At 38.2% G+C, this 13,221-nt stretch overlaps 1 protein-coding gene across 1 annotated transcript; it reads left to right on the top strand.

The window, feature by feature from the left end:
* The first annotated feature begins 740 nt into the window (after positions 1-740).
* Positions 741-8,564, top strand: mrps15.L (mitochondrial ribosomal protein S15 L homeolog). Its single transcript, XM_018246733.1, has 8 exons — positions 741-988; positions 2,515-2,568; positions 3,166-3,241; positions 4,691-4,739; positions 5,068-5,152; positions 5,794-5,852; positions 7,921-8,112; positions 8,305-8,564. The coding sequence occupies exons 1-8, from the start codon at positions 856-858 to the stop codon at positions 8,404-8,406; spliced, it is 750 nt and encodes a 249-aa protein (XP_018102222.1). The 5' UTR covers positions 741-855; the 3' UTR covers positions 8,407-8,564.
* Positions 8,565-13,221: the final 4,657 nt, after the last annotated feature.

The raw sequence follows: 13,221 nt of genomic DNA, 5'->3' as shown, positions 1-13,221 counted from the left end.
GAAAAAAGGAAAAGATGCTAGTGTTTTTTGGGACTTAGAATAAAGTTCAACTATTTTTTTAGGAACTCCTATCTACTCTATTGCACTTCGCCTGGTCTGAGGTGGCGAAGGCAAGTTTGGCGCAAGAGGTAACGTTCAGTATAATCTGCATCTTAGTGAATTTGCGTAGTTACGTCCATTCGCCAGATCGAAAATTCGCTGGTGTTAGGGAGTGAAGTACCGCTAGAGTCTATTCGCCCGCGTTAGTCACTTTGCCCTTTAGTAAATTTGCCCCATAGATGGGGTAGGTTTATAGTTAGGGCAAACTCCACTGACCACCACCACTGATGTAAGTTAAATTACACTGACCCCCAATTAACTGATTTAATTAGCACATATTTTTACTATGTATATGAACTACTAATGACTAATGACTGGACCCCACAGCAAGAAATCCTACCAAGCAGCCAGCTCACATGGACTTAAAATGCCAGGGCACGTTTTGAATCTCGGGCAGTCCCTATTTGCCCTAATGTTTCTAAAACATAACCCTGAGACCGCTGCGAATGGGAAGCAGTTGCGTAAACTTATATAGATAAACCTACTCTGGCCACAGTGTAAAGGGGGGCAGTTTATGACTGGGGTGTCTGGTGCTATAACCTCAAAGCCCTCCCAGCATCAAGTAATACGTTATTAGGTCGCAAAGTCCTGTCGGGCCGCCGCCATAATGACATTATGACACGATGCTGTCTCTAGCGTGGGTACTAGTTAGACACTCCCTCTGTCAAAATTAGCCCTCCCTTTGAAAGCTGGTCGCATAGTTGTGACGTCAGGGCTTCCCATGCCGGCCAGTTTTGGGTTTGTCCTGGGTTCGGGATGTTGTGTTTGCGGAGAGTGTTATGTGACGTTTGGGTTCGGGGTATACCGGCAAACCTCGGGCCCTTGTGTGTAGGGAGTCGTTCCTTGGTGAGTCAGAGAGCAGTGACAGGCAATGGCGCCCCAGACTCCCGTAAGTAATAAGAGTGGAATACCCTTGAGCAAAGTGCCTTTGCTAAATCATATTTGAACACATTGAGATGAAATATCGAACCATTATAGGGTTTATGTATATAAGGCTTCAGTATAGTAGATAGCACGGAAACGCTTTTTGCATTAGAATTGCAGGAGTGTGCTGTGCTTAATAAGTGCGTTATGTTTGTCAAACGACATCATTTCTAAATCGTTAAAATAATAAAACAATACGTGTTTACAGAGCTAAGAAGGTTATTTTGCTTCAGTCACAAAAGACAATATAAAGTTTTAAAGGCACAGGAGGCAGCTGTTATAAATAGGAATAAAGCACCATCCCTGCTCCCCCCAATTTTGTGCTCTACTCACTCCAGAGAACTGGAAGTTGGATTCTCCCTACTTTTAACTATGGGAGAATGTAGTAGCGTCAATTTTCTCTAGTGATACATGGGGGCACATTTACAAAGCTCGAGTGAAGGATTCGAATTAAAAAAACTTCGAATTTCGAAGTGTTTTTTGGGCTACTTCGACCATCGAATGGGCTAGTTCGACCTTTGACTACGACTTCGACTACGAATCGAACGATTGGAACTAAAAATCGTTCGACTATTCGACCATTCACTAGTCGAAGTACTGTCTCTTTAAAAAAAACTTCGACCCCCTAGTTCGGCAGCTAAAAGCTACCGAACTCAATGTTAGCCTATGGGGAAGGTCCCCATAGGCTTGCCTGTGTTTTTTTGATCGAAGGATATTCCTTCGATCGTTGGATTAAAATCCTTCGAATCGTTCGATTCGAAGTATTTAATCGTTCGATCGAACGAATAATCGTTCGATCGTAGGATTAGCGCTAAATCGTTCGACTTCGATATTCGAAGTCGAACGATTTTAGTTCCTAGTCGAATATCGAGGGTTAATTAACTCTCGATATTCGACCCTTAGTAAATCTGCCCCCTGGAGTTTAGGCTGCATCCAGATTGTGTTAATTTTTTAGCCAAATCCGCTATTTGGTGTTTTGCTGAAAATTGCTCTATTTTAAGGGCTACGGTAGGTCAAAAGCTTTAACCTGAAACACAAAAGTGAGGCTGTTGCTTAAAGAAAAGTGAGCAGCAATCAAATGTCCAGTACTCTGTAGCGACGGTAGCATAGCCCTTGAAGTAGTGTAATTACTATAACAAAGTATATACCTTTCCCAGGACATCATGTGGCCAATGTAAAACTGTGTACACTAGGGAGTTAGGCTTTGCACCAGTGACAAGAATCTTTAGTTTAAAGCTGAACTAAATCAAAATCCTGTATGTTGTTTAATTTTAAAGCTTAAGCTGACAAATGTTTATTAAATCTTACAAATTTGAGGGGTATTTTGCAAATAAGGGTTTGACTTGTTTGACAAGTTAAAAAAGAATACATGGCCAGGATATAAGGACTAGGAATGGCATTACTGCAATTGTTTGATGTAGAACATACTTCCATTATTCACCTAATGAACAATATCATCTTATATTCCTTCTTTTTTTCTTTTTTTTGTAGGGACTTGCCTTTCCCTTCTTGTTAGGAATTATGCTCAGACAAGGAGGAGACAAGGTAGGAGCTCTTAAGTGATGACTTTGGGAAAAAGTTCCTCTAGTTAGGAGGATAATTGTGTTCTCCCATGGTAATGGTACTGTGGTTATAGTGATTTCCACTGGCAAGCAAAAATAATTAACAAATATGCAAAATCCTGTCTGGGCTATGACTGTTTTATTTACCAGCAGAAAAATATGCTGTTGCATATGATGTTTTATGAATCAAATGGGAAAAAAGGTGGTAAAAATAAGATGAATCAAGAAAGTATAATACCCTGAAATTGAAAGCAATTTACAACTCTGCTTTGCTCTTTCTGTGCTTATCTCCAAGTACTAACACACTTTTTTTTTTTAACTTTTGTCTATTCCGCATGTGTAATGAATAGATTCTATTACACCAGACAGTTATGTGTTCTCTGAATAATTATAATTTTTATGCTTATATAATTATTATTATGAAATTATTTTATTGTTACAAATTACATGCTAATCTTTAAACATTTGTGTATCTTAGGGGACCCAAGATAAACTAGGGAAACTGCTTTGGGACCCAAAAAAGTGGTTTAGAACTAGTTAAGTACCCTAATTTGCTTCCCTTTTATGTTGCAAATTTCAGAAATACCGAGCCAGCTGGATGACTTGCCATCCACAACGCTAAAGATGGACTATAAAGGTGTACAGTTATCAGAGGCGTAAGTAATATTGTGTATTAAATTGACTGATTCTAAATGAGAGTAAGGCTCCCAAGATTAAGTTAGCAGCTTATTGGGCTGTGTATGGGAACCTCCTACTGGCTTTCCCAGTCTAGTTTTGGCCAGATGTCGATCGGGCAGGTTTAAAAATCCCATCAGATCAAGGACCACATTGGTTTGTTGATGCGGTCCTCGATCTGACCACCCATATTCTTCTCATTGTTATCTGATTGTTGAGCCCTAAGGCCCGTGATCTGCACGTTTGATGATGTCACCAAACAAACGGCTCTCCCTATGTATGGCCAGGTTTACAATAGCCGTCATTAAATGACCACTAGAAATTGATTGATTGTGCATTCATTTTATGATAATTTTAACACACAGACCGAAGCGTTGAACTTTAACAGAGTAGCTGTAACTGCTATTGATTAACTAAGCCATTCGCATTCTTAACTTAAATCTGAAAAAGTGCCCTGAATCACTGTACACATGCTCCCAAACAGACAGATACACATTTTGTGACTCCTATGACACTCTTTGAGAGCATATCACCTTTCCTGATTTGATATGCGATTCTTAACCCCAAGTCAGTTTACAACATTGTCTCAAATTTGTCGAATATACTTTTAGGAAGACAAGTCACTCTGGTTTCAGAATATTGTTTTGTTTTCTACCATTGTCTTTGATCACTGTTCTAATAGTTTCCCCAGAAAACTACAGACTATTTTGAGCTATAAAAAGACAGACATGATGAATTATGTTTTGCCTTCCAATACTCTTTTTTTTATTTATTTATTTATTTTATTTTAAAGAGTTTTTTTTACCTATGTCAATAGAACCTAATGACACCTTTCACAACGTTCACATTGTCAAATGTGCTTGAGTAACAGTCATCTGAAGAGATGTGTTTTTGGTGCAGCAAATGAGCCATGCATCCATTAGTAACACCCTATAGGGTTATAGTTTAATTTATACATACCACTGAGGTTTTCATACAAACTGACCTGAGCTTAAATCTTGTCATGCTGTTTGTATTGCTTATAATTTTGCATATCAGAAATAGTCTGATTAGCAGTTAATGTATCATATTTTCATGCACTTTCCATACATCCGACTCGTAGAATCGGCTGCTGTGGTTATTCTAGAGGAGAGGGATCCCTCATTCCATATGCTGTGCTGCTTGTTTTTAAGTTTATTTTAACCAGAACAATATGGCATGGTGGTGAATAAATATTGCCTTTTTATCTTTATGTTTTGATTATTTGTAATATTTGAGTATCTGTGGGCTGGTGCCTGGGGACTAAGTCCCATTTTCTGTATATATATTTACAATTGGTTTGGTTATGGGCACTCAAACCCTTATAGCCTATGGTCTTTATAATCACAGTTATACCTTGCTGGAGAAAAATTGGTACTATTAAAACGCTAAATATGTTTTATCTGTTGCAGTGTTGATGGTGTTGTTAAAAGACTGCTGACCCTGGAAATGGCAAGTCAGGTCAGTGTCCCTCTACAAAGTAAAAGTACTTGCTTTTTTTCTTTGGCAGTTGGAGGTTATTGACAAGTTCTGGCTACAGCACTGCTTTACTTACCTGTATTAAGCAGAGACACAGTGCAGACATCTTAAAAAAAAAATTGTCAAATCAGTTATACTTGTAAAAAAGCGTAGTCTTAAAGGGCTCTATCAGTGGCCTAGATGGAGTGCAGTTGATTATGCTTTTATGTTAAAATGTTTTAAAATAATTTATGGTATACTATTAAATAAGATTTTGTTGTTAACATTTTAGAATGAAGTGCTGCTTTTATTGTTTTATTTTCTCCGAAAGGCAGAAAAGCTGAAAATCAAAACCCAGCAGCTGGTGGACAAGGTGAAGCGAGACCCTCGTGATACTAGATCCCCGGAAGTCCGGAGTAAGTATTTACCCAATCAGTGGATTTGTAGCATCCATCTTTTCTGGAGGAGATGATGCCTTTGCATACTTTGTTCCATGTATGCTGAGCAACCTTAGTGCCCATGCCAGTTTGCATATGCCTTAAATGATCGAAAACATCTCACAGTGCACTCTGAGCATGCATACACCACAGACATATAAAGTGGCTTATGCATTATATTTGACACCGTGTTTAGTCAGAGCTAACAAATGCAACTAAAATGGCATGAGTTTCTTAAGACAGCACTTTTAGGTTAGGTTAAGGTAGACATAATGGATTAAGTGGTAACAATGGGTTATACCTTTAGAGAATCATGGACAGAAACAAAAAGGGAAGCCAGGAAATGTGATATTTTTAGAAGGACCCAAAACACTATGTGAATGGAGCACAAGAATTATCTGTGGATAAATAGTGTAAGAGAATCTGAAATGAGAAGACTATTGGGCATAGAGGACACAAGAAAAAACTCGGCATATTTTAATAGGTATAAGGTACTGTAGCATTCTTCCAAGCTGAAGCACATATTTCCTCAACACAAATAAAATCATCACAATGTTATTTGTGCTTTTATGATTCAGTTTATTATGCTTTGTCCTGATAATAATTACTTCTGTCTGTAGTTGCTACTTTAACAGCCAAAATTAGAAATTACCGGGAACACATTCAGAAGCACCCCAAGGTAAGTACTGTGTATATTTGTTACATTTTCAAACTAATGGGAATATTACACCTGCTGCTTTGCTTGGTCTTGTTCATGATTGACTCCTTTATGTTGGCCACAACCATAATTTTGACAGCCACTCTCTTGCTAGATTTCTATAAGGAGACTATCACAGTGAAGCAAGTGACCCTTTCAAATAATGCCATGTGAGCTTGGTGTTTTGGTTGTTGGAAAGCTTCTGCAACATTATTTCAAATATCCTTGCAAACCCCAAAGCTGTAATAGTTTGTTTCCCGTTGTCTTTTTGGTGTGTGATTTAGGTGCATTTTTGCTTTGAGGCGATTTTTAGATATTTGTTCAAAACTGACAATTTAGATAAAGCATTGCCACTCAGAAGTTTGGAGTAGAAAGACATGGTTACCCATTTAACATTCAGTTGAATGTGCACTTTCCAAAAATATGTGGTTTTGGGGGATCATTTAATCTTTTTGTGTTTTTACCCTGTAAAAAAATGTAGTAAATGTATTTTTCAAGTGACTTCCATTTGTATGTGCTAACTTTATTTTGGGGTCTCTAATCGACAGATACTTAGTAATCCTATGCACAATTGGCATCATACTGTTCAGTGAACCCCTGGCCTTCATATTTCTGATGTTTTTTTATTGGTACCTAATGCTGTGAGGGAGATAAGATGCTAGAAAATGGAAGCTGAGGTGATTTTCAAGTATTTTATCAAAACCAGCAATTTTGGGGAAAGCATTGCAACTCAGTAGTTTGGAGAAAAAAGACCTAGATACCCATTTCGGATTCTTCTGAATGCGTACTTTCCAACGGGGTCAACGTATCTTTTTGAGTTTTTTACCTTGCAAAAAATGCAGTAAATGTGTTGATTATTCAGTAGCTGTAGTGACTTCCAGGAAAATTCGCTAACCTCATTGTGGGGTCTCTAAACGCCAGATACTTTGCTAATCCTATGGACAAAGGGCATCAAACGGTTCAGTGGACCCCAGGCATTCATATTTAGGATGCTTTTTTCTTGGTACCTTATGCTATGTTGGAGATACAAACTTTTATACAAAATTTTTATAGAGACCATTAAGTTTAGAAAAGCTTTGATGTTTGGTAATTAAGAGTAGAAAGACATGGTTATCCATTTTGGATTCAACAGAATCTGTACTTTTCAAAAATATGGTTCGTGGGGTAAACCTTCTAGGAGTTATGCTCTTTGGAAACCAAAGTACGCCATATTCTACTGCAGTGCTATGAAATTCTGTAATTTACTTCTTAAAACTATATATATCTGGTATTGGCATATTTTAGACACTTGAGGATTTCCAAATCAGTTGAATTTTTGTGCATAAAATAAAATATTTTTCTGGTATAAAGCTCTACATTGTGAAAAATGTAAATTTTTCATTTTTTTTGGTATTTAGAGCTCCAAATCTTGTTCCACAAGTGAAAATACACAAAAACTGAGGCAGATTTAGAAAGCTCAAGTTCTCCCAAAAAATACAGTGTATAGTTTTCCTAGTAAAACTAGAAATCCCCCCCCCAGGAAATGCCTCTACAATGAGAGAGCACATAATGTTCAAAAAAGTCTGACACTGAGTGCAAATTATATGTGAAATTCTGCTCGCACTTCAAGGGTTAATTGACTGCTGCTAATAGCACAATTTTTTATATTTTGAGAAGAACTAGGCATAAGGGTGTTGTAAGTTAGTCAGTAAGCTGCTTGATCTAAAGGTTAAAATGCACAGGAAGATTTTTGCTTTATTTTTTTGGGTGGATGGTTGGTGCTGAATAATATACACAGTGTAGAATTTATAAATTATTTCTGGTAATAAAGTGTAACAATACTGCTTTCTGATTCTATTTCTATTAGTCTCATGTTTTCAGTGTGTTATTGAACCTAGTCACCTCCTGTTGGATTTTTTTCTTCGCTAATTTCTATTTTGCTTTCCTCTGTTCATTGTCACTTATTCCTCTTATTTGAGCTCTTTGAGAAGAAATACATCGTATATCTTCTTGTGCCTAATATTTTCTGTTTTATTTGTTTTTTTAATCGCCTCTCATTCTGTACTGCCAGGATAAAGCAAACAAACGCAAGATGCTGATGGCCATCGATAAACGCAAAAAGTTGCTTAAGAATCTGCGCCGTACACGGTATGACACATTTGAGCATGTATGTGCACAGCTTGGCATAGAGTACACCTTCCCTCCTGAATATTACAGACGTGCTACACGTAGGTGGTTGGCCAAGAAAGCTTTATGCTTAAAGGTGAGTCTTAATGTGACACTAATGCCTGTAAATATTTTTCTCTGCCATATGGGTCTTTTTCTCCACTTCTGGCAAGTATTTTTTTTTGAGTGGTTAGATGTCATACTCTTACTCACTTTACTGAGAGGAAGAACATCAAGGCAAATCAAGTGTTTTTCTATTTTATTTATTTTCTAATTTATTCTACTTTAGGTATATAATGAGGCAAAGAGACTGCAAGCTGCTGGACTGCTTAAAAAAAGAAGATCCTTGTCACAAGTTCGGTCTAAAGAAGCACAAGGAACTCCAGTGTGACATTACCTCACATAGACAGAAGTCATGCAAAAGTAACCATTGATACATCTTTCTTGAAAAATACCTGTTGTCATTGCCAAGACCATCCGTGACTGTCTCGGTGATCAGAATCCAAAGCTCTTATGGTTAAAATAAAGTATATATTGATTTGTATTACAGTTTTGTCTCATCTAGATTGTTTACTAAAGCATGATTTTGCCAGTCACTATGCTATTTATTAAAGGAAAACTATACCCCTAGAATGAATACTTAAGCAACAGATAGATATCATATTAAGTGGAATATTAAAGAATCTTATCAAACTGGAAAATATATTTAAGTAAATATTTGGCTCGTAGCCGTGTGCACCGTGAATCATACGATCCCGGGGGGGCGGCCCTAATTTTTTTAAATGGCCGTTTTCTATTTAGGATTACCCAATGGCACATACTACTAATAAAGTACATTACTATGAAAATGGCTTATTTAAATGAAGCAGGTTTTTACATATGAGCTGTTTTATGCAATATCTTTTTATAAAGACCTGCATTGTTTGAGGGCTATAGTTTTCCTTTAAATAAACACTTTGGGTAGATATAACAAAATGTGAGATTAGAGCTCACCACAGAAAAACTCACCCACTTTCTGTTCATTCCTATAGGAGTTTTAGAATTGTAGTTATCAATCATGTTTGATAAATACAATTCTAGTAATTCTATTTGTATTAATAATAAATAGAAAGTGGGTACATTTTTCTGTGGAGAGCTCTAATGTCACATTCTGATAAATCTGCTTCCTAATAAATTGTTTTTGAAGGGATTGAGCTAAAATGCAAACAGAATAGGAATCTAAATAAACTAATCCCTGCTATATAGCAGTCAGTTTATAACCTTGTCTGACAGATCATGGCAGACTGATTTCATGCTATTTATTCTTCGTTCCCATGATGGAAGGTTGCAAGATAAATCCGTGATATTGATATGCGATCTATAATCTAAAATGCTTTGGACCTGGAGTTTTCTGGAATTTTGAGCACCATACTGCAAGTCTGCTAGAAAAGATTACATTACATTACAATAAATTACACACACTACGTTACCTCAGTAGGATTTTTGCTACCTATATTGATTTGTGCAAGCATTAGCTACCTTCAAGTACAGGTCACTGTTACTTATAACAGGGAAAAGGAAATAATTAGAAAAATGATTATTAATGGACTCTTGTAGATGGCAAATGCGCTTTCCTTATTTTGGTGCTTTCTGGATATTGGGGTTTCCAATAAAACACTACCATACCTGTACCTTTATCGAAGTTGATACGAATCTGAATGGTCCGGTATACTACTGCCTAGAATCTGAAAGCATAAATGCTAGACCTTTTGCCAAACTAGAGTAAGGGATGAACAACTCCAAAAAGTGTGTGATAGCATGCCAATGTTCTTATTACATCTCCAACACATGTTACTAGTATTTGAAGTTTAGAATTGTGCTCCTGTGTTTAAAAAGATCTGGAACTATATATTAAATTAGCTATTCCTTGTTTATGGGCATCTTCAGGGGGATATACGTTCAGTTATTTCTTCCAGGATTTGATAAAGGGAAATTTCTTGATTTACAAGTCATATGAAATAGAGATGGTATGCTTAGGACAGGGTTCCCCACCATTCTTACCCATAAGCAGGATGCAGAAAAGAAAAAAAAAAGTTGGGGAGCAACACAAGTATGAAAAATGATTTAGTGAGGTGCAACACAAGTGCTGTGATTAGCCATTTGGCAGCCTACATGAGGCTCAGTTTGGCAGTACAACTAGTTTTTATGCAACAAAAACTTGCCTCCAAGTCAGGAATTCAAAAATAGGCACCTGCTTTGAGGCCACTGCGAGCAACATCTAAGAGGTTGGGTAGCAACGTGTTGCCCATGAGTCACTGGTGGGGGATCACTGGTTTAGGGGGTGAATTGTTTGTACAGAGAATAAGAGATAATTGCAGTAATGGACAAGTTTAAATTTATTGAAATTCTGACAAAGCCGCTTTGTAGCTCAAAGTTGGTCTTACAGTGAGCAGGCAACCAGTAGGTGTAAGACCATCTATCGGCCAGGTTGCAAAGAATTTCTTTTGAATTCAGGGCTAGTGGGAAGACAGCAGGGTTGGAATGGGCCTCCAGGGCACTGGGAAAAACCCGGTGGGCCCCCTGCTCTTGTACCCAGACCCACTCCCTGCACAAATTGGGCAGGGCGTGGCAAATACAAAGTGTTCACATGCGCGCACGTGCGGTGTAGCGGGGAGGGGGACCTGTTTGGCCCCGGTGGGCCCCCCAGTCTCAGGGTTATGATTGGGTGTTAAAGCAAATCCTTAACACTTAACAATGCAGGGCAACAGTACATTATATTTTAATTACTATAAAATGCTCTTATTTTATATTATTCTTTTTTTTCCTCACTTGCATCTAACTAATGTAAGTTTACACAAGGACATTTTTCCATATACTGTATATTCCTGTGTGGACTGTGCAACATTGTAACTCCTCTGGGAGTTTTCCTCTATATTTATTTGTATTTTTTGGGAGTTGTCAGCACATCCATTTCCTTATCTTCTTTTGGGGGAATGAGTTGGGTCTCCCGCCCATTATAAATCCAATCTAATCCAGATTTATCAATTAACAATAACACATTTCATTCTCGCAAATGTGGGCAATCTAAAATGGGCAGAGGAGAAAGCATATTGACCAAAGGGGTTGTTCATCTTTAAATTGACTTTTTGTATGTTGTAGAAAGTGAAATTCTGAGACCGTTTGCAATTGTTTTTAATTTTTATGTTTTTTTTAAAAAAAAAAAATATTTTTTATTTAGCAGTTCTCCAGTTTGGAATTTCAATAGTTATCTGGTTGGTAGGGTCCACATTTTCCTATCTACCAAGCAATGGTGTGAATGAAAGACTGGAATATCAATAGGTTTGGCCTGCAAAAAAAGATATGTAATAAAAAGTAACAATAACATGGTAACCTCACAGAGCAATTGTTTTTTTTTTTGGCTGTCCGGGTCAGTGACTTCCATTTGAAAGCTGTAAATAGAAGATAGCAAATGATTCAACAACTGTAAAAAGTTAAAAATTAAGACCAACTTAAAAGTTGCTAAATGCGTTTAATATAAGACTTCTGTAAAGAACTTTTAATCTCACAACTGTAGGTTTACATATGGGGAGAGCATATCAGGACTAAGATTCAAAAGAGGCTCTGGCCATTTCAAATATACAAAGACTCAAACATCCTCAGGGTTGGAGGGTAGCCGTGGAAGCAGTGTTCCCTCTAAGGGCTGAACTCCACGGCACGCTGTAGTCCGACACGTCACCATGTGATGATACGCATGCGGCGTGCCTTTTGTGCAGAAGATAATGGTGCTGAACATGAAATTGCAGGTACAAATTACATGTATCCGACTGTTGTATGAAGACGCATCGTGCGTCATTCACATCCGACAGTCGGATACATCTAGTTTGGACCTGCAATTTCACATTCAGCGCCATTATCTTCTGCACACATCCTACACGTTACATACATGTCATTGCATGGCGACATGTCGGACAACAGCGCGCCGTGGAGTTCAGCCCTATGGAGTGTGCACACAAGTTTTGAACAAATTGTGGTGTGCACAAAGAATTTTGTGTAAATACACAATTTTTTTTATTAATTCTGACCTGAGCACACAGTTTTTAAAAACTGCACATGCAAGTTTAAGATGTGTGCACAAAATAATTTGTTTTTGAGCACATAGTGGGTATGGAATTAAAGAGAATATTGCTAGGAAGGACCAAGGATCATAGAGCTGCAAGCAGGGCCGGATTTACATTGTGGGCGCCCCTAGGCCCACTACCGTTCATCGCCCCTGTCCCCTCCAGGGGGACAGGAGCAACGGGGATTGGTGCACGGAAAATTAAAAAAATTATTGTATCTCCAGCGCATCCCCAGTGTTTCTGAACCAATGTTGGTGTGGATGGGCAGCACGTCGCCCCCCTAAAATTCTGCCGCCCTAGGCACGGGCCTAGGTGGCCTTTCCACAAATCCGGGCCTGGCTGCAAGGCTTACATAAAATGCTTATAAATTTCTCATGCTTGCGTTTCTGAATCTCACCGCACCTCCATCAATCACCCACCCTTCCTAATTTAACGATACCCCAATACTGAACACTCGGAAGTCTGTGAAGCAGTGCCCCTTCAATTCTCCTCCTGCCAACACTCCAAAGGGGTCATTTGTGGGTATTTCACTCTGCAATTTGGAACAGAAAGTGGGACAGATACACCAGCACTAAGCGCAACTATATAGGGAAGTCCTGGCAACCTACCTGCCAGCAGCAGCCACGCCATCGCTCCCCTAGCACTAGGGTTGTAAATAGGGTTGCCACCTTTTCTGGAAAAAATACCGGCCTTCATATATATATATTTTTTTTCCCTATTAATAACATTGGGATCGACCACTACTTTTAAAGATAAATATATATATAAAGGCCGGTATTTTTTTCCAGAAAAGGTGGCAACCCTAGACTTGTAAAAATGACTTTCTTTCATTTGTGCCAATAGATGTAACTTGCACCAGAGTTGCATGTAAAATACACGTGTAAGTATGGCAGTTTAAATCATCAGACTCAATTGTGACTGATGCAACTCAGAGCAGGGGTACAATTACCCTTAAATAATGGGGGGGAACTGCATTATGGATATGCTGATTCGAGTCCAAAATGAATTGCTCTTTGCGCATGCGTTCGTAAATGATCCCTCCAATCCCCAGGACGTCATTTGACGTTACGTAAAACCTCAAATCCACTATCCTTTCAATTGATGAAGCT

The sequence above is a fragment of the Xenopus laevis genome, chromosome 2L (genome assembly GCF_017654675.1).
Source record: "Xenopus laevis strain J_2021 chromosome 2L, Xenopus_laevis_v10.1, whole genome shotgun sequence".
NCBI classification, from domain to species: Eukaryota; Metazoa; Chordata; class Amphibia; order Anura; family Pipidae; genus Xenopus; species Xenopus laevis.
This window is presented reverse-complemented; position numbering and strand designations above follow the sequence as displayed.